At 45.3% G+C, this 21641-nt stretch overlaps 3 protein-coding genes across 3 annotated transcripts; 2 read left to right on the top strand and 1 right to left on the bottom strand.

Moving 5' to 3' along the window:
- The first annotated feature begins 6241 nt into the window (after positions 1–6241).
- Positions 6242–9333, top strand: NDUFB6 (NADH:ubiquinone oxidoreductase subunit B6). The gene is made up of 4 exons (XM_084628911.1): positions 6242–6560; positions 6871–6963; positions 8724–8768; positions 9176–9333. Exons 1-4 carry the CDS (start codon positions 6381–6383, stop codon positions 9242–9244), a joined length of 387 nt encoding a protein of 128 aa, XP_084485037.1. The 5' UTR covers positions 6242–6380; the 3' UTR covers positions 9245–9333.
- Positions 9334–9879: 546 nt separating this feature from the next.
- On the bottom strand, positions 9880–11978 carry SMIM27 (small integral membrane protein 27; the record flags this gene model as incomplete). Its single annotated transcript, XM_084628910.1, has 2 exons — positions 9880–10905; positions 11547–11978. The coding sequence occupies 2 exons, from the start codon at positions 11976–11978 to the stop codon at positions 10795–10797; spliced, it is 543 nt and encodes a 180-aa protein (XP_084485036.1). The 3' UTR covers positions 9880–10794.
- TOPORS (TOP1 binding arginine/serine rich protein, E3 ubiquitin ligase) lies at positions 11977–21344 on the top strand (the record flags this gene model as incomplete). The annotated part of the gene is made up of 2 exons (XM_084628909.1): positions 11977–12165; positions 17123–21344. 2 exons carry the CDS (start codon positions 11977–11979, stop codon positions 20159–20161), a joined length of 3228 nt encoding a protein of 1075 aa, XP_084485035.1. The 3' UTR covers positions 20162–21344.
- Positions 21345–21641: the final 297 nt, after the last annotated feature.

Raw genomic sequence — 21641 nt, 5'->3', positions numbered from 1 at the left:
ACAGGTTGCAAGAAATCTCACAAAATAATTATAAGCTCTTTGAGTCAGGAAGAAACTTTCTGGTGTTTGTACAGCTCCCAGCACAATGGAGTCCTGGTTTGTGAGCAGAGCTCCTAGGTGCTACAGTAATACAAATAATTAATTACACTGCTAATAGCAAAACCATCTCAGACCATTAGGACCTTCAATAACAGGAGATTGAACTTCCCCAAGAGCAGGGGGGAGTGTGTGCTGCATGGACAGAGCTAAAATGGTCTCCCCCAGCACTGACTCCTATCAAATGTTTACAATGTAAATGCAGCTGATTGCCACCTAACTTCCAGCCTTCCTGTTGGTGGCATCCCATGGAAAGCGTGAGCATGAGGACTCAGGTATTTTTACCTTTGCCAGCTGGAGGTGGATCAGTGTCCCCTAGGCCTTCTGCTTCTTAAATCCAAGTCACTTCCCAGAGTGCTCCAAAGAAGCCATTCTTATACTGCTGTCTTCCTGGGGGGAAGGAATCTGGATGAGACCTGAAACGCTGTGAGTCCTTTGCATTTACAGACTGATTCCTCCCTGTTGCTGGAACTGTAACAGTTTGTGAATAGGCTTTTATCTGACATATTCTGAATTTGGAATTCTTCATGTTCAGAGATTCATCTAACCTATTCCCTGGATGTTTGGAACAGGGCTGGAATCAGATAGGGTTTCTTTGGGAGAGAGTGACCATTTTCATAGCGTTAGCCATACAGTTTACTGTTAATCATTACGGGATGCTGACATCAAAGTGCTATATGGCTACTATTTGCCTTTGAATTTTACAGTTGCAATCATTAACAGTGATAGCAACCAAACAGTGTTTTATTCTGTGCATACCCTCTTATATAAAGCCAGAGAGCCTCAGGGCTGTACCGTCTCTCCACTCCCCATAGCAGGGATTTCACCTCCTCTACTGGAGAAGTTGACTGTCTTCTTCATATCATAGTAACATGTACTTATAATGGGCAGTTTATACTAGTGAGAGACCTAAGCATGCTGGTGAAATCCCCAGGCTCCTGCCCCATTCTGTACTTGCATCAAAGAAGGTTCAGGCTAGAAGGGTTACCTGCATGGAGGCAGATATCTTGATTATCTTCAGCTGCTGCAGAAGCTTAGCTAGCCCTGACAGTGCCATTAGGAGGATCCTGGAGTCTTATGCCTCACACAGGCAGTTCACAAAGACCTCCAGGATCTTGTCTATGTGCGCTTTGACCTGAAGCCAACAAGAGATGCAAAACTGCTCTGTTAGCTGGTCCCTGGGGACTTTTTGTGTGTAGGTAAGCATGGTTACAGTAATAAAAATAAAGAGTAACAAACAAAATGGTTGTATTAGGATTGAAATTAGAGATTTTTTTCCACATTAGTGTCTAGAAATGGAAGTACAAAAGGGGAATTGGGGCATTTCCTACCTAGAGATCCATGGCTGAAGTCATATCCCTTTCCCCCCACAGGAGGCTATAAAGAAAAAAAGACTGAGGGGGGACCTGAGAACTCTTCAGGGTGTAACGGCTGTTATAAAGACGAGTTGGTCAATTGTTCTCCATGTCCACTGAAGATAGGATAGGAAATACTGGGCTTAATCTGCAGCAAGAGAGATTTGGTTAGCTATTAGGAAAACTTTCTAACTATAAGGATGGTGAGGTTGTGGAATAAGCTGCAAAGGGAGGTTATGGAATCCTCTTCACTGGAGGTTTTAAAGAACAGGTTAGACAAACAGCTGTCAGGGATGGTCTATGTTTACTTGGTCCTGACTCAGTACAGGGGGCTGGACTTGATGACCTCTCATGGTCCCTTCCAGCCCTCCATTTCTATGACTCTGTGAAACAGTAACCTGTTGCAAGACCTCAATGGAAAAGGGGAATATTGTCTAAGCATATTATAATGTAGTGTAAAGGCAGAGAGACAGTATGACTATACATGTGGGACAGCCCTAGGCCAGACACAGATAAACTTTGCAGTGTGAGAGCATACTCTCCCCCGCAACTCTCAGTGATGCCCGCCTGGTCCCAACAGGAGTGGGCTTCCTGTCAGAATCCAGTCATCCACCACTTACTGCATGAACTTGCTAATTGTTCCTCATTAAATTGTTCCACAGAAAGCCAGGCTGGGGGGACCATCCAGTGTGGAAGGTGTCTGCTGGTGGAATCTCTTAGGGAGCAGGTAGAAGAACTACAGGAGGAGATGGCTAGGCTGAGGAGCATCCATGAACATTAGAAATTCATTGAGAGTATTCATATGAAGACCTCTAAGGTCAAGGAAGCTATCCAGCTAGAGAGGATTGCTGTCTCACCACCAGGAAAGGAAGATATGGTTCTGTCACAGGGAGGATGCTGGCTGCTGTTTACTTCTGACAGCAGGCAGTGCTCCACCCCTGCTCCCAACCCACCAACCATCATGATAAAGAACAGTTATGCTGCTCTGTCAATGAGCAATGAGGAATTGTCCCTGAAGGTGGAGGAGGAGAAGCCATATACCTCCACGGCTGGGGGGATCGCAGCCACCACTCCCAGAAGGAAACATAGGTTAGTTGTGGTTGGTGACTCTCTTCTGACATCTGTCAGCCTGACATGGCATCCCAAGAGGTATGCTGCCTGCCAGGGGCCCATATCTGAGATGTTGCAGAGGGACTGTTGAGGATCATTCAAGCCTCTAACTACTACCCCAGGCTGCTCATCCATGTGGCACTAATGATACTGTGAGGTGTGAACCTGAGCAGATCAGAAGAGACTAAAGGCTCTGGGAATAAAGGTGAAGGAACAAAGGTGGTATTCTCTTTGATCCTTCCAGTCAAGGGTAAGGGACCAGGCAGAGTCAGATGCATCCTGGAGGTGAATGCCTGGCTGCAAGGATGGTGTTACCAGGAGGGCTTCGGCTTCCTTGACCTTGGGATGCCGTTTCAGAAAGAAGGACTGCTCTGCAGAGATGGGGTCCACCTATCAAGGAAGGGGAAGAGCATCTTTGGATATAGACTGGCTAACCTAGTGATCAGGGCTTTGATGTGGGAGAAGAGTCAGAATCTGGGGGAGGGGCATGGGCTGTTATAGCAGGGATAAGGGAAAGACAAGAGAGAATATAGAGTGAAAATCAAGTCAATATCTTAGATGTCTGTATACTAATGTGCGAAGTTTGGGGAATAAGCAGGAAGAACTAGAAATGCTAGTTAATAAACACAACTATGACATAGTTGGCATAACAGAAACTTGGTAGGATACTCACATGACTGCATTATTGGTATAGAAGGGCTCAGCTTGCTCAGGAAGGCCAGGCAGGGGAAAAAGGGAGGAGGTGTACACTCGGAATGAGGTTGAGATGGAAATAGGAGACAGACTCTGTGCCTCAGTTCCCCATGTATAAAGTGCTGATATCGCCTCACCTCGGTTGGGTGTTGTGAAAATAAACCCATTAATGCTTGTAACAAACTACATATTTGCAACCTGAAGCAAATACTCACCAACAACCACATACCACACAACAGAACCACTAACCCAGGAACTTATCCTTGCAACAAAGCCTGTTGCCAACTGTGCCCACATATCTATTCAGGGGACACCATCACAGGGCCTAATAACATCAGCCACGCTATCAGAGGCTCGTTCACCTGCACATCCACCAATATGATATATGCCATCATGTGCCAGCAATGCCCCTCTGCCATTTACATTGGTCAAACTGGACAGTCTCTACGTAAAAGAATAAATGGACACAAATCAGATGTCAAGAATTATAACATTCATAAACCAGTCGGAGAACACTTCAATCTCTCTGGTCACGCAATCACAGACATGAAGGTCGCTATCTTAAAACGAAAAAACTTCAAATCCAGACTCCAGCGAGAAACTGCTGAATTGGAATTCATTTGCAAATTGGATACTATGAATTTAGGCTTAAATAGAGACTGGGAGTGGCTAAGTCATTATGCACAGTAGCCTATTTCCCCTTGTTTTTTCCTACCCCCCTCCCCCAGACGTTCTGGTTAAACTTGGATTTAAACTTGGAGAGTGGTCAGTTTGGATGAGCTATTGCCAGCAGGAGAGTGAGTTTGTGTGTGAGTGTGTGTGTGTGTGTCCCCGGGGGAAAAAAAGGGGGGGGGCAGTGAGAAAGCCTGGATTTGTGCTGGACATGGCCCACCTTGATTACCATGCACATTGTAGGGAGAGTGGTCACTTTGGATGAGCTATTACCAGCAGGATAGTGAGTTTGTGTGTGTGTGTTTTTGGAGGGGGGTGAGGAGGTGAGAGAACCTGGATTTGTGCAGGAAATGGCCCACCTTGATTATCATGCACATTGTGTAGAGAGTTGTCACTTTGGATGGGCTATTACCAGCAGGAGAGTGAGTTTGTGTGTGTGTGTGTGTGGGTGGGGGGGTGGAGGGTGAGAAAACCTGGATTTGTGCTGGAAATGGCCCAACTTGATGATCACTTTAGATAAGCTATTACCAGCAGGACAGTGGGGTGGGAGGAGGTATTGTTTCATGATCTCTGTGTGTATATAAAGTCTGCTGCAGTTTCCACGGTATGCATCCAATGAAGTGAGCTGTAGCTCACGAAAGCTCATGCTCAAATAAATTGGTTAGTCTCTAAGGTGCCACAAGTACTCCTTTTCTTTTTACATATTACAGTGACAGCACCACAGAAAAATCTATGAGGAAAGTAATTCTGCATTTGTTGTGGGGTTTGGATGGGCAGTAAATAATGCCTGGGGCAACACAAGGAATAATGAGGATAAAAAGAAATACTGAATGACTCCCCAGTAAGTGAGCACCATCTATGGTGTACACTGGATGGGGCAAGGGTCCTGTGTCAAACATAGCATGTGATGGTGCAATTAAAACCTGTACCATGATGCCCAAGGTGGCTGAATGACGGTTACAAAGGTTTAAATTTAGAATTGCTGCACTGGTGAGTGCTTGACTTTGCAACCTTAACGTCCTTTTTGTATAGGTTTCTGGGTGTGATGTTACATGGAGCACACTGTGTCCTGCTGCTTTGGCTGTTTCTGTTAACAGCTCAGGGAGATGAACTCAGGCCTGTTTCTGCACCAGATGCTCTGGTCTGCCCCAGATTTGGGGAGAAGTGAACAAATTCCTGCAAAACGTTTAGATTCTGCATCTTCCAAAGGGAAATGTTCTGTCTGGCATTCCCAGTTCTCACCAGCTCCCCCCTCCAACTCCCTCTCCACACACCAGCTGTTACCACCCCCTCCCACAGCTTCCCCTCCATCCCCACCCCACGTGCCAAGCTTTAACTGCCCCCAGTGCCCCCTCCATCCCTGTCTAGGGTGACCAGACATCCTGTTTTTAAAGGGACAGTCCCGTATTTAAGCCCTCCTGCAGATGTCCTGACTTTCTTAAAAACGGGCAAATTGTCCCATATTTTCTGTCTCCCTCTCCCTCTCCCCCGCAAATCAATACTGGTGGGTCCTGTGCCGGCCAGATCCCTGCTCACCAGCTGCCCACCCACCAGCGGTAAGTCCGGGGGGTCCAGTGGCTGACGATGGGGGTGGGTATGCACGGCTGGTGACGGGCTGAAGCTGCAGTGCGCAGGGCAGGCCGCTCCTGCTGGTCCGGGAGTGGCGTGGGACCACGACATGCAGGCAGCCTGCCTGAGCCCTGCCGGACTTTCAGCAGCCCAGAGATCGCGATCGACTGGCAGAGGCTCCAGGATCAACCCCTCGATCGTGATCGACGGGTTGGTGCCACTGAATTGTATTTAATTATGGATTTATTTTTGTGGGCCCCCCCCTTAGCCCGAGGCCCTGGGCTGCAGCCCCCAGAGCCCCTGCGCTACTCCGGCCCTGCCCCTCGGGTGCAAATGAGTAAGGGTGGGGGAGGGGAGTGATGGAGGGAGGGGGCGTGGCCTCAGAAAAGGGGCAGGGCAGAGGCGGGGCAAGGGTGTTCAGTTTTCCGCAAATAGAAAGTTGGCAACCCTAGGGCACCAGTCTTTAGCCCCCCTTTCCCCCCACACACTCAGCTCCCCTAGACCAAGCCCGGCCCGCCCTGCGCTCTGCTATGGGCATGCGCACGCAATGGCCCCCCAGGGCCTTTGCGGATTCGGCCTCCCAGGAGCAGGGGGCGGGCCAGGCAACAGGGGCCGCCACGCGCCTGTGCCTGAGCTGGGGCAGCACATGTGGCCTCCCACCAGCAGGGGGCGGAATACAGCCTATCCCTTCCGGATAGCGTCTGTGATTGACAACACAAGATAGCGGAAGCACTGAGTCGCGGCTTCCGGCGACGCGCATAGACGGCTCGTCTCCCTGAGCAGCGGGGAGCGGTGTGTGATGACGCCACCCGCGCGCGCCGCTTGCGGGGTGTCCTGTGCTCGCGAAGGTCGCGTTTCCGGCGCTGGGCTGTCTCGGGGCTCGGGATGTCTGGCTACACCCCCGACGAGAAGCTGCGGCTGCAGCAGCTGCGCGTCCTGCGGCGCCGCTGGCTCAAGGACCAGGAGCTGAGTCCGCGCGAGCCCGTCCTGCCCCCGCCGAAACTCGGGCCGGTGGCCAGGTTCTGGGAGCGTTTCCTGCAGCCGGGCTCCTTCTGGCGGCTGCAGGTCAGCGAGGCCCGGCTCCCCTTCCCTAGAGGGGTCCTCCAACCCTGCTCTGCTGAGGGGTTCCCACCCTGGGGCAGCCTTGACCCAGAGGGGTCCCCTAGCCCCCATTCCGACCCTGCTGCGGGGTTCTCCTGTGAATAAATAAGCCCAGAGATAAAATCTGTCAAGCCAGCACTTTTGAATGCTAAATTCAATTAAAAAATTACTAGACATTTAAAAACAAAGCTGGTAATAAAGGTTGAAGTGGGGGCTTATATATAGTAAAAATTAAGGGAAAATATCATGAAATTTCATTTACTTTTGTTTCCAGACTTTCAAGCTGTACAAAGGTGGTGTATTTACTGTAAGATGGATACTTATTCCTGCCTGGGTTATTCACTACTATGTCAAATACCATGTAATGGTAAGTATAGAAACCTGCATGTTGTATTTCGATGCAGAAGGTATATGCTTGACCCTGCAAATACCATTTACTTCCCTGCCCTGTAAACACTTCCACTTTTTCTCCTTAAAACCCCCCATACTTCAAAAAACACACCATCTGTGATCTACCATGAAATCAAAAGTTAAGGGTGACTGCATCTGAGAATGATTTTGCTTTATTTTTGTCTGGGTACACTTTAGTGGTGTTGAAAAGGTTTCACTTGCAGGACTATAAAACTATTCAGTGCTTCTGCTTTTCCACTTCAATAGACAAGTGTCCTTTGTTGGCACACTTGATCTTGAAGTATGCAAAGAAACAAATTTCTGTAATACTTCAGATGAACAAAACTGTTTTCTGTTTCTTGCTGCTTAGTAACTGTTGATAAGGCTTACATTTTTTCTTTAAAAAAACAAAACAACCTACTTCAGTCCATTCAGTTGCTTGTTTCTTGACACAGTTTTCATCTATAGGCCCACTCAGCAATTATATACACTGGGATTAAGCATTGAACATTCTAATCCCCTGCCTGCAGTATTGATTCTACAATTAAAATAAGAAAAAACACCTCATGAAATAGGCTTGGATTAAAGAATTTTGGGGCCCTGTATACTTGGGGAAATTGCCCCCCCTCCACCTACGGTAAATTAGTCAGTAAAGCTCCCCCATCCATACATATCCCACCCCACACAACTCCCTGAATGCTCCTCACATCCCACATACATGCCAGCCACCATCCCCTAGCCTCAACGGACATGCCAGTAGCTCTGACGTACATCCCGTTCACTGTAGCCCCACAAGCCACAGCCCACAACATCCCCCACTCAGCTGCAACATTCTGGCTCCCATCAGTTATAACTTGATCTACTCTCTCTGTCAAATATCCAGTGACAGCTGATTTCCCTGAGTACCTGTGCCTCCCTTTAGTCACCAATGACTCCATTCATGGTCTTTCCCTTTTGGCTTTTAGACAGTTCTGTAACGTATGTCCTCTTACGTATAAGGAGAATATCAAGGTTATTCATTTCCCGTTTAACTTTTCTAGAATAGTTAGACTTAATTTTCAGCCTTGGAAAGCTAATATTTTTAGTATCAGAAAACTTGGAAACTCTTATGTAAATATTTCAAAGTGCCCATAGAGAATGGAAAAATCCATTAAGTTGCATTTAGTTTATTCTGGGGGAAACCAGGTTTTTCACAGCCCACGTACAGAGAGCTACATGTTGTAATGAATGTTTGCTGAGTAGCCCTCTTATGTTTGGATAATTTTATGTTGCTTCCTCTATATGTTTGGTAAGACAAGGTTAGTTCAAACTGCATAAGCCTTGATGATTAAGAGGTTGTTTTATGTTTTGTTTGTAGCTTACTTGTAACCCTGGTCTTGCTCACTCTTGCTTCCTTTACTAGTCACTGACAGAACAAAGCTCACTGCTTTCCTGAAGAAGTAATAACACTATCACTGAGCCACGATTCAGCGAACACTCTTACTAGGCCACCTGTGGCTCTTTACCCTGGGAGAGCCTTTTCATTTATAAAGTATTTTGAAGACTTGTCCTGTTTGAGGTGTTTTTATTCTCTATACTTCTGGTTTTAAACTAAGAGTAACCTAGTGGGGAGAAGCGGGTCTGCTTAATATTAATTGTAATCAATGCTTCACCTTTTTGGCAATATGGAAAACAGCTTTTTCTAATCAGCCATCTTTAAAAAAAGCTTATCCTGACTAATCTGTTTTTTTATTGCAGAAAATGCCATATGGTGTTATTACAGTGAAGCCCAAAGTATTCCCAGTGAGTTAATTCAAATAAATATTTTCTTGTAACATGTCAGCCTCATAGATAAAGAAAACAAATGGGAAGGGAGAGGTGGGTGTGTGAGGGCAACAGTGGTACAGGGAATAAAATTAAAATAACTATTCAGTACTTTGGGCACTTGGTACAAAGAAATGTTAAATGCTGACTAAGAAAAACATTGTGATATAGACCTTTAGAAGCATCAATTATTTTCTTCAGAATGGATAATATTCCCTTGAAAACTTGTTTCATCAACCGAAGATGATCCAATTAAAAGATATTGCCTCACTCAATTGGCGCTCTCATAAAAATAATAGTACTTTTATGCTCTTGCATATTATATATTTTAGATAGTAATGTGACCCATGACAAAATATTCACCATAATCTTTCTGATTTCATTAGGGTGACAGAATTCTAGAGACAGGAGAAATAATCCCACCAATGGAAGAAGAACCTATTGGTCATCACTGAAGGTTATAAACTCTAGCTTTGTTCCTATAAAAATGTGTTAAATATCTCCAGATATGTATATAAAACAATAAAGTCACTTTCAAGAGACACTCATGTTATCTTATTTCCTTCTAGGTATAGCAGGAATAGAAAACACCATCTCCAGACCTTTCTTTAGGGCAGAGAATAAATGGCTAGTTAAGGAAGTTACTCTCATAGTAACAAACTGTTCATGATTGACTGTATGAAATGGACTCTAGAAGTAGGCTTTAGTCCAATGTACTAGTAGTAATACAATCTTTTTGTCTTAATAGGCAACAGATTATCTGTATTTTATCCATTGTAGCAACCAATTATGTATCTCTACTCATGTAATTGTATTTAACCAAACAGGAAGACACGGCAAAAAAACATATCAGCTCAGCAGGTAATGCACAAGTGCAGTAAAATTTAGAAAGGATTTTGGAAAGTAACTGTCCTACTTTTAAGTCAGATATTACTGAGAAATAATTTTATTAAGATTATTTTACATAGCCTCTTTGTTTCATTCATTGTGGAAGTCCTACCTGAACTATGAACACTCAAGCAATATTGTAATGTTTATAAACTACAAAATCTTACAGATCATGTTGCAAAAAAGAATTGTATGAGAAGGGTTTGGTAAAACATGATAGCTTTAATTGTATGAATCAACAGCAAAATAAGATGAGTAAACAGAAACGAACTGTGACAAATAGTGATTCGTACTCACATTTCTATGAATACTTGTTCCTGTCAGGAACTAACCCTATTTCAAATACTCAATCCACTTTATTGACTAGCAGTATTCCAGAATTCGTCAACCACCCTGGACCTGACTATTCCTGAAGGTCAGCACACCATATCACTAGAAGATAGTATGAGTTATGTCACTGTAACGTATGTGACTAGCACTTTACTAGACATAGCCAAGATGCCAGACACATCTGCGGACCTCTAAACACAACTCGGTTGAGGCTGCTACAGTTACACTTGCTTAATCCATCAATGAAAAACTTTACCACAATCAAATTTAATAGGAAAGAGTTGCTATGTATAAGTTGTTACTGACAATGGCTGAATAAAACTATTTTGAGGACCAAATACTACTAATATGAACTGAAGGAAAATGTTGAATCACCCTTAAATAATGTTACTTACTGCCATACTGCTGGACATAAACATGTGTACCATATTTTAGACATTACAAAATCTTTAGCAAAGACATTGTCTGTAAAAGAAGACATTCTGCAAACAAACTGAACATACACTTGCTGTACAGTTCTTCCTTGGCTGCTTCTTAGTCTAGTGCTCATTTTCTATATTTGTTAAGAAAACTCAGTGTCACACAACATGCATTGCCTGTATTTCTGTTGATCCTTTTAATTGTGCAGAAAGCTTGATTTTTTTTTCTTGAAGCCTTCTGCCATTGTTAAACTTTTGTGGTCAGGTCATAACTTAAACTGGTAATCTGGAAATCTTTTCTGTCCTCAAATTTGGTTTTACATGTCTTCAGGTTTGAAAATCCAGCTGCAGTCAATCTCATGTTTCCTTTAAAAATTCAACATTTGATCGGGGTAGTCCTTCTCAAGTTGCCACCGAGCCGCTATTCTTGTTGCATAAATAACATATCCCCATGAAAGTAATACAATGGTGAGAAGAATCTGTTAGAAGAAAATATATAATGTTTGGAAAGGTAGGTATGGTGCATTACCAATAAAAATGTTTACCTGCATTGAATATTGGTCTGATATTTAAACTATTTGCAAAATGGTCATCACTTACCATCCCTGGCCTAAAAGTTTGAGGTGTCCAGCCAGACACTAATGAAATACTGATTATATAGGGTAATGGCGGGGACAGGATTGGTATAGTACCTGCCTGCGTTAGCATGGTCTTTTCTGGCTCTGAGCCCTGGCATTCAGTGCTTCAAAGGAAGGCAGGATCTCTGGCTTCCTAGGCCCTGGAACCGACGGCTTGATGGAATTAGGTTCAGTGCCCGGTGCAGAGCGTAACGCCGCCCCGGGGTTGTCCCGTAGGAGGCGGGCCTCCAAGGGCAGCTGGAAGGGCAGAACCGTCCGTGCGGTACCTGCTCCCCACGCAGGGCTGCGCCCCGTTCCCCCAGCCAGCGGCCAGGGACCGCACGGAGCCGAGAGCGGAGGCTTTGCTGCACTCTCCCACCAGCCCGGGCCGGGCTCGCTCCGCGCCGGGGAGGGGGTGGTGCAGGCGCGTCCCCCCCCCCGCCCCCGCAAGGTGGGGTCGGCCGGCTCCGTGCGCTGGGCCGGGGGACGGCGCGGGCACCTACCAGCGAGTAAAGCCAGTCCCGGGCGCTGCGGCCCAGCGCCGCCATGGTGCGGGCTGGGAGCGGCGCGTGCGTGGGGCACGGCAAGGGGAGATCACCATGGAGACAGAGCGAGACGGGCGCGCGCTCCGAGCCGCCATCTTTGGTTGGGGCCTGGAAGCGCCAACCCTGCGCAAAGCGAGCGGCATGAGCGGGTTGTGAAGCATCTCCGGGCGAAGCCGCCCGCAGCCAAGATGGCGGCCCGGAGCGGTCACGTGGCCGGCGTCCCGCCCACTTGCAGGCTGCGGAGGGGGCGTTGTTGTAAGCCGTGGAGCTCCGACCAAGTCTTTTCCGATCCCAGCAGCCCTTGCGGGGTGTCTGTCTGGCCTGCGGCCCGGCCGTCTCGGTGTGTAGCTGGTCGCTCTCCGGGCCCGGCCGCCGGCAGGCGGCTTTCATGGGTGACCCACTGAATTACCTCACAGAGCGGGGGCGCCGCCGCCGCCTTCGTCACGGGGGGGAAGAGCCGCGCGCGGGCCCCGGCCCGGGCCCCGCCCGCTGCCGCCGCCGCCAGAGACTCAAAGCGGCGGACACGGGGCAGCCCCGCGAGGAGGGCGAAGCGCCGGCACCGGACGGCGGCGCCGCTGTGAGTGAGCGGGCCGGGCGGGAGGGAGGCTGGACGCGGGAGCGGGCCGCGCCCTTGCCGGGGGAGGCCCCCCTTCCTTCTGCTCGCGCCGGGGCTGGGCGGGAAATGGCGGAGTCCGGGGTTGGGACTGAGAGCAGCGGGTCCGTGGAGAGTCAGGGCCGGGCGGGCAGGTCTGTGAGGCGGGAGGGCTCCTGGGCAGAGGCGGTGTCGTGCCCAGCCCTGTCGGGAATCTGTTCTTTAGCCTGGTTCAGGAAATACTCCGCTCCGCCCCATATGGGTCAGATTTTTTTACCTTCCTGCCAGGTGCAGGTAAAGAGCCAGTAACGGAGTGGTGGGTGCCTTGTGCTTCCGCAGGTGAGTTGTCAGTAGCCCCTCCCCCCAGCTCGTGAGCGCCCCCCCCCCCCATTCCCTAAACTCTTGCAGGGACGAGAGTTGGGGCAGGAGTTCGGGTCAGCAGGAGCTAGGGAGACTGAGCAGAGAGTACTTTGGCAGCCCTGCCCCGCACTCCTGGCCCAGCTGGATTCTGCCTGATTTGTGGTAGATCTGTGTGTAGAGGGAGAGTGAACTTACAGGCACTTTGCAGCCCGTGCCACTCAGTGCCTTGTTGGGAGGCTGAGCCAGTATGCCAGATGAGTCGAACTGTTCCCATTAGGGCTATATGGAGAGTTTGACAGTAACATACAGGGGTAGTTACCAGCTGTCCTCAAGTAGGCTTCCTATGGAGAGCAATAGAGTGCTCATCGCTTTCCGTTTTCAAAACGGGTCAAATAACAGTTCTAAATAGAAACACCAAGCCCAACTGTACATGACCACAGTGAGACTTATCAAGTCAGTTGCCCAGGATTTCATATCTCTCATTCGCTTAAAGCCTGAAAATTTAGCAGGCCACACTCTAGTCCTTAATATAACGATTAATGATATAAATATATATATCAACGAATATAATGATAGTCAAAATAGAAATACTTTGAATTTGAAATTCTCAGGCTGGGAGAGATACTTCAATGTTCAGAAATGAAGTTGGTGCACACAGCTTTGTATACACTTTGGTTCTCAGCTTGTCTTGTTAAAAAAAAAGTATCAATTCTTAATGTTTTTATAGTACATCTGTTCACATGTTTGCAACAGCTGAATTGTATACAAATTGCTGCACATAACATATTAAAGTTATGGTCAGAAAACCAACTATTACAGTGGTATCTTCATACTTAACAGTTCTGCCAGGGCTTTGGAGTGGAGCCTGGAGCTGGAGCGGAGCCAGAGCACAGCTCCAAAGCCCTGAGTTCTGCTGCCTTGGTCCTGTAATCATATTTGCTGAATTAGTGACAGACAGACACTACAGTTTACTCTGAGCATTGCTGAGTCTGTACGGCTGTGGATAAATAATCTGGATTATATGTCGTCTCATGTATCAATTGAGTTGTTAACTGAGTTCTTGTCCAGTTATATTACAGGTGTAGCTGGTAGAACCATCTATAATTATGGGTGCCTGATGCATCATTTTTTTTTTTTTAAATTTTTTTTCCCCGCTTATCACATTGCCAAATGTCAATTATTTGGGCTGAAATAATTTCAGCAAATAATGGTTCAGCTGTTTTTGAGAACAAGATTAGGGAAGACTTATTTTGCCTACATTAATAAAAATCTTTCTATTTTGTTGAGAAGCTCTAGTGCCTCCATTCTTTGCAATTTGGCAAGGGGATTGCCCTGGTTTTAGGTGTGGACCTGTTTCTGGGGAGAGAATGGGAAGGCTCAAATATGGACAAGTTATAAGCCCTTGAAAAATCTCTGTTCACACATGATCAGTAGAGACTTATGAGTTTGGCAACTAAATACTGAAGCTGAAGATTGTTTGGAATACACATACTGCAGTCAGGGCCACAGGGGCTGAGTAGGACTTCACTTGCAATTGCTACTGCTGGCTGTTGCAGCACCAGGCACTGAGAGCTGGGAGACTGTATCTCCTGTGCTGTCAGTGCTCCCCCTGCTTGTGTCTAGGAATTTGGAGGAAGAGCAGCTTGACTCAAATGTGATCGGTTTGAAGAACCAGACCTGAGTGGGCAGAGAGGAGTAGGGTTGCCAAGCCCCTCCCGGTTTGGCCAGGAGTCTCCTGGAATTGGGCTCGATCTCCTGGAGACCACTGAAGCCAATCCGGGAGATTTTAGACGGTTAAAAGTCTGGCAGTGCAGCGGGGCTAAGGCAGGCTTCCTACCTGCCCTGGCTCCGCGCCAGTCCTGGAAGAGGGCAGCATATTGCGGCTCTTAGGTGGAGGCGTGGCCAAGGGGTCTCCATGTGCTGCCCCCACCCCGAGCACCGACTCTGCGCCTCCCATTGGCTGTGAACGGGGAACCATGGCAAATGGGAGCTGCGGAGGCGGTGCCTTCAGGCAGGGGCAGAGTGCAGAGCTGCCGCCAGACATGCCACTGCTTCCAGGAGCCAACTGAGGTAAGTGCCACCCGCCCGGAGCCCTCACCCTCTCCTGCACCCAAACCCCTGCCCCAGGCTTAGCCCAGAGCCCCCTCCCACACTCCAAACCCCTTGGCCCTACCTCCCAGCCCAGAGCCTGCACCCCAACCTCCTGCCCCATCCTGGTGAAAGTGAATGAGGATGGGGGAAGAAGAGGTAGTGGAGTGAGGCCTTGGAGAAGAGGCGGGACAGGGGCATGGCCTTGGGGAAAGATCAGGGGGTGGGGCAGAGGTGTTTGGGTTTGTGTGATTAGACAGTTGGCAACCCTAGGGAGGAGGTGTAGATTGGGTTAAGGAGCCTCGGCGTGTGGTGAGTGGGAGGCTGGCACTGTTTAGGCAAGCGGACTGTTTGGGGAAGGGTGGCAACTGAGGTAGGGTATGGGGTTGAGGGCGGTGGGGTGGATGGGAACTGTCTGGGCAAGCAGCCAGGGTGTAGATTGAAACAGACTAGGAAAGGAAATTGGAACAAGGAGTTGGTGTGAGACAAGGCAATTTAGACTGAGATCAAATGAGGATCCAGAAGTTGGTTGGAGGGGATGGGGAATTTGGACTGGTAATTAAAGACTGTATCAAAATGCATGTGCAAAAAGGGGCTACATTAATTCAGGCATTTCCTAACTTTTGAGTGCTTGACTTTGCAACCTTAAAATTATTTTAACATTTTTTGTGTGTGTAGTATTAGCTACATAAATAATACACTTCCGTTAGATCACAATTACTGGTGGTAGTACAGAGACCAAAAATAATAGTAGAATTAATAGGATAATCAGCTTGATCAGACACTAGAGAATTAACCACTTTTTAAAAAATACAAAAAATACACCATTATATGAAGTCTAACAACTATGAAAAACATCTTGATCTTTTGTGGAACTAGCCAGCTGATGAAACCTACCTAGTATAGAAAAGATAAACAACTATAATTATTTACCCTTTGCACTAAAATGTTATAATAATAATTTTAAAAATAAAAGCCTGTACCCAAAACAGGAAGTTCGGGAGGGTGGCAGCATCTCAGAATTTCTAGAGCTTATGTATGAAATTGTCTGCTTGGCTGGTGATGTCACAGTGTTGGCAAAGATTGTTCTAGGATGCCTGCAACCCTTAAGTGGGTCTTAAAAAAAAAAACAAAAACCCTCAAAAACACCAACACAGGGCTTTTTTAAAGGCAAGAGCTCTTAAGTTCTTTGTTACTTTAAACAAATTTGCTATGTGTACACTTAATAGTTGGTAAGTCACAGCTTTCGTGAGCTTATGTTCAAATAAATTTGTTAGTCTCGAAGGTGCCACAAGTACTCCTTTTTGCGAATACAGACTAATACAGCTGCTACTCTGAAACCTATTTAATGTACCTATTTAAAAGTAATTGCCAAAAATAAATATATGTTGATGTCAACAGAAGTAGTTATCTGCTGAATTGTGTCACATGATGTAAAAATCAAGTGCAGAAGTGTTGCTGAAACAGTGATCTCCCCTGGCTATCCGTAGAAGAATTTGAGGCATCTTAGAATGATTGGTGGCCAATCACAAACCTAAATGCATCTCCATACTTTCCCACCACTTGTCCCATTCATTCAGGTGCACCTTGGCCTGTGAACAATTGGCCAACAAAGTAGTGCTTGAGCAAAGCAATACTGGCTGTGAGTAAAACTGACTAGGGGAGAATTCAATCCTAGTCAATTTCCCATAGCAGCATTATGCAAAAGAAAATTGACTTTGTCTGCATCAATCCCAGAAGTTGCTTTATAGGTGGAAGGACTGGAGAGGGAAACTGGCTGCTGACCTTGCAGAGGCTCCTGGAAAAAATATGGAAAATAAAAAATAGACGCTTACAAGGTGGGAAGAACAAACACTAAAATGAAGACAGGAGAAGTTAAAGAATGGGAGTAACTCAAACATCAGTGATTTACATTTTTCCAGTTACTGGAAATTGTGGCTCATCAAAGCTTAGAGATGAATAACCAAAATGTATATTTTGGTAATCCACCTAACAGACTGAACGATAGTAAACCAACTTTCTCTTGTGTATTGATCTAAAATGTTTTGGGACACAGATGGTGAGCTACGCTTAAAAATAAAGACTTTTGGGCAATTCTCTGCCTAACAGGCTAGATTCTCAGATGGTGTAAATCAGGGTAGTTCCACTTCAATGAAGAATCCCTGGTTTACGTAACATGAGCATCTGGTTCCATATATCTTTCCAGTTGTTCCTTTGCTCTGTTTGCATTAGGGTGTTATTTAACCACCAATATTTCCTAAATTTCTGGGGGGAGAGACTGCAGGGGGAGCTTAATAACTTAAGCAGTTACATGTCAATTTCTTCTGGCCTAATGGGTTAGCAGCGCTTGCTGCTGTTCATTCTTAATTTTCGACTCTCAGAAAAAACTGTTACAAGCTTAGTTGTTTGTTTGGTTCACTTTCATATCGCTTTTTTTGATCAGGAAAAGTTTAGCAAAGCTTTTATTGATATTTGCCTCATTTTTCTTTTGTAGAACATGACATCAACAACTGAGGAGTTTACGGTGGATAGCAGCTTTTCACCTAAAGCTGGCACAAGCAAGCTGCATCAGACAATGCCAACAGATACATCTCCAGACTCTAAATGTCCAATCTGCTTGGACAGATTTGACAATGTGGCCTACTTAGATCGTTGCTTGCATAGGTTCTGCTTTCGTTGTGTACAGGAATGGTCAAAAAACAAAGCTGAATGTCCACTCTGCAAACAGCCTTTCCATTCTATCTTCCATACAGTGAGAGCTGAAGATGATTTCAAGGAGTATGTACTCAGGCCTTTGCAAAATGGCTCTTTTGCTAGTCCTGATGGGCGGAGATTTCGTTACCGTACTACGTTAACAAGGGAACGTCATACATCAGCTTATCCTCGAAGGAGTTCCTCTTCTCGAAGAACGCTGTCACCTCCAGATAATGGGATATTATTTGAAGGATTATCTGGTCAACCAGTGGGGCAAAGAGATGGAGGAATTCATCAGATGATTAGACGGCTTGCATCAAGGAGACAAGCTAGTGCAGAGGGTAGATCACTGCGGCAAATTCAAGAACAAGATATAATTAATTTCCGAAGAGCTCTGTATCGTTCTGGTGTGCGTGTTAGAAATATTCAAGATGGTGGTCGTTATAGAGACATTTCAGCTGAGTTTTTCCGCATGAACCCCGCTTGTCTTCACAGATTAGTTCCGTGGCTGAAGCGTGAGCTAACAGTCCTGTTTGGTGCCCATGGGTCTCTAGTCAATATTGTACAGCATATCATCATGAGTAATGTGACTAGATATGATTTGGAGAGTCAGGCCTTTTCTGATGACTTAAAGCCTTTTTTGCTCCATCGTACTAACCACTTTTTACATGAATTCATCAGCTTTGCCCGATGTCCTTTTAACATAGAGGCATACGATCAGCATGCCAATTATGATTGTCCTGCTCCTTCATATGAAGAAGGAAGCCAGTCGGAATCATCAGTTATTACAATATCTCCAGATGAGACAGATTCCCAAGAACCAGATCATAATGCATCTACAACTAGCGTTGATCGGGCACCTTGGGATGATGAAACTCCAGGGCCATCGTATTCTAGCTCAGAGCCGGTTCATGTTGCCATGGCTTCTCCTTTGGATACTTCGGAAACTTCTGATGAAGATCCTAGTAGAAATGGAACTGAACTGCAAGGGCAGTTACAAGATAATGCAGCCCCAGATGGTGACACTGATACTTCTTCAGACAACTGCGTCATTGTTGGGTATGTTAAGCCATTAGCTGAAAGAACACCAGAACTTGTTGAGCTGTCCTCAGACTCTGAGGAGTCAGTTGATGATGGGAAAAGCGAGGATGTGAAGAAACCACAGCCTATCCAGTTTCACGTTTTTAGCGTCAGTGATGCTAGTGGGTGCTCATCGCCATGCTCTCCTATATCTAAGGATGGTAAATATAGCCATAAAAGCAGCACCTCACCCTCACAAAAGATGAAGTCAAAAAAGAATGAGAAAGATACAACTAAAATAAAAGATTTGTCTACAAAGGACTCATTACAAAGTTCCTCTACAAGAAGGGATAGGATGTGCTCTCCATGCAGCCACAGATTATCCAGGAGGAGGAGATCAAGGAGTTCAGAATCATATTCACAACACTCTGGCAACAGAGACAGCCATGGACAGAGAACCAGGAGGAAACATCACAGCAAAGAAAGGTTAAAAAGTAGACTATCAAGAAGCAGAGATAGTAGCGGACATAGGACCAAAAGAGACACAAGGAGGTCAAAACCTCGAGACATAAGTTTATCTAGAAAAAGCCAGACAGTGTCTCTAAGTAGTGAGAGCACTATATCTAGAGATGTAAGCCGATCAAGATCCCGGAGTAATGATCATAGCAGAAGAAGATCGAGGAGCAGAGACAGTGATCATTATTATGTAAGAGATAATTACCAAAGTAGATACCAGTGGGAATACACTTTTTACAGTAGAAACATGGACAGAGATGGCTATGAATCATCGTACAGGAGGAGAACTCAGGCCAGAGCTCATTATTCAAGGCAGTCGGCTAGTCCAGAGTACAGAATACAGTCTTTTTCTGAAAGGACAAATACTCGAAATCAGAGAAGTCACAATGAAAGCCGATATTATTACTATGAAAGACGCAGATCAAGGAGTCGATCCAGTAATAGATCTCGGACTACTTCTGATAGAATGCGATGTGAAAAGCCTGGTGGAAAAAGGAAATACAAAACTCGCCACTTGGAGAATGCACACAAGGAGAATGCAACAAGCCCTTGTGAAGGGAAAGGAAGTGACCTCCAGAGGTCTTTGTCAAAATACAGTGGTTGCTACAAAAATCAGGACAGCCTTTTAGACAACCAAGCAAGCGTTGGCAGTAGACATAAAAAGAGGAAAAAAAATACAAGAAGTCCAAGCGTAGAGATTATTTACGAAGGAAAAGCTAGTGACACAACCAGACATCATAAAAAGAAAAAGAAAAAGCACAAGAAGAAACACAGGAGACATCATACAAGTAACTCATCACATTCTTCTCCAGTTGTGATTACAATTGACAGTGATAGTGATAAGGAGACTGGAATACAAGAAAATACAGAGTGTGACAGTAGTATCTCTTGGACAACCACAACCCAGTTTAATGAGAGAGAAAATGAGACTCCATCCCCTGTCCTGGGAACAAGTGATTGTAAGGATGAGTACACAGTAGATGGTGAAAGTGGACTGTTGGACAAGGATTCCAGTATTACTACCACTAGGGGAGACTTAGGTGATGACTCTGGAAAGGTAGATCGCCAATTTCAGGAAACATCAAATGAGCAGACTCTTGCAGTGGCAGATGATAGTAGTGCATCTGACATGGGAACTCTGCCGAGAAATGTTGAAACTATACAAACTCAATCATCCAGTCAGTTGCCGTCTTCCAGAGCATCATTTGTAGAGAATTCAGAGAGACCACCTTTGATATTAAGACTGCCAAAGAGACTTATTGACAGATCCTACTGGCTTGACTCCCCAGAAAAAAAGATGTAACAAGTTTTACACTGAACTGTTTTAAATGATGAAATCCTGAAAACAAAACACCTGGTGTGGTTTGTGTATGTAAGACTGTTTAAAAAAAAAAAAAAAAAAGTCTGAGAAATGTGTAAAATCCTTGAATTTATGCACTTTTAAGTCCAAGAAAACAGAACATTGCTAATAGTTTAACTTAAAAATTTTCTTTCAGAAGTGTATAAACCTTTAGAAGTTATAATTTCATAGAGCCATACTGTATTCACATTGTATAAAATATATCCATGGAATCTTTCAGTTTTTTTAAAAAAAAACAAAACAAAAAACCCTGAAGTCAGAAAATCTATTTTCTGATGGTTGCTCTTTTTATTTTACAAAAGAAAAATTGTATAATTCACAAAACAAATTCATGTTTAATTCTGCCATCATTTTAATCTGCATAGTTTAGCTTGACCTCTTCCAAAAAGGTGTCAATGCCTCTGTACAAACATTGAACCAGACTGCCATTGAAGTAAACATGAATTCTGTAAGAGTCCCAATAAAGCAATAAGACACTTTTAAATCAGATTTTGAACCCAATGTAATATTTACTTTCCAGGCATGTCATTTGTCTTTAAGTCTGGTATAACTTAAAACTGCACATGGAAAACCATTAGGAAGAAGTCTGGATCTGAGCTGTCCGTGTAAACTGACAAGTTTAGCAGACCAGATGCCTGTGCATCACCATATTTTTCCCCACATACCATCTTCAGTCTTTTAGCGTATGAGCTGCAAAGAAAAACACCCCGCACAGAGTCTCCGCTGACTTGGGCTCAGGCTGTGGGGCTAAAAATAGCAGTGTAGACATTAGGGCTCAGGCTGGCACCTGGGCTCGGAGATCTTCCCCCTGCCTCAACAGGTTTCAGCACCCGGGCTCTAGCCCAAGCCTGAATACCTATGCTGCAGTTTTTAGACCTGCAGCCTGAGCCCTGTGAGACCAAGTCAATTGACCTGGCCTCTGAGACCTGGTGCCGACAGATCTTTTATTGCAGTGTAGGCACATACCCTAAGAGTAAGATCAAATCCAGTAATGTCTTTCTAGTTTTTTTTGTTTTTCTCCTGCTTCTTCTGTACCTAAACTGCAGAATGCTAACTGTATCATCACCTTTCTAAGATGATCAAAAGACAGTCTGGGTAAATAATTGAAGACAGCTACTTGATGTCACGCTTACTCAGATTTTTCTTCTGTTAACCCCTGCCATTGTTTAAATGGGTTTCTGACGTTACTGAGGTATAACAAGAAATAGAAGCCCCACTGTAGGCAGTTTAATTACTTAGAACAGTGGTTCTCAAATGTTTTGTGGTGACAATCCTTTTCACGCAGCAAGCCTCTGAGTGTGACCCCCTTATCAGTTAAAAACATTTTTGTATTTAACACTATTTTAAATGCTGAATTTATAACTCTAGTTTTAAATGAATTTACCTTTTCTCACTGCTTTTAAATTAAGACTAAAACACATTT

Source organism: Lepidochelys olivacea (assembly GCF_965140295.1).
Source record: "Lepidochelys olivacea isolate rLepOli2 genome assembly, chromosome: 5".
Taxonomy (NCBI): domain Eukaryota; kingdom Metazoa; phylum Chordata; order Testudines; family Cheloniidae; genus Lepidochelys; species Lepidochelys olivacea.
This window is presented reverse-complemented; position numbering and strand designations above follow the sequence as displayed.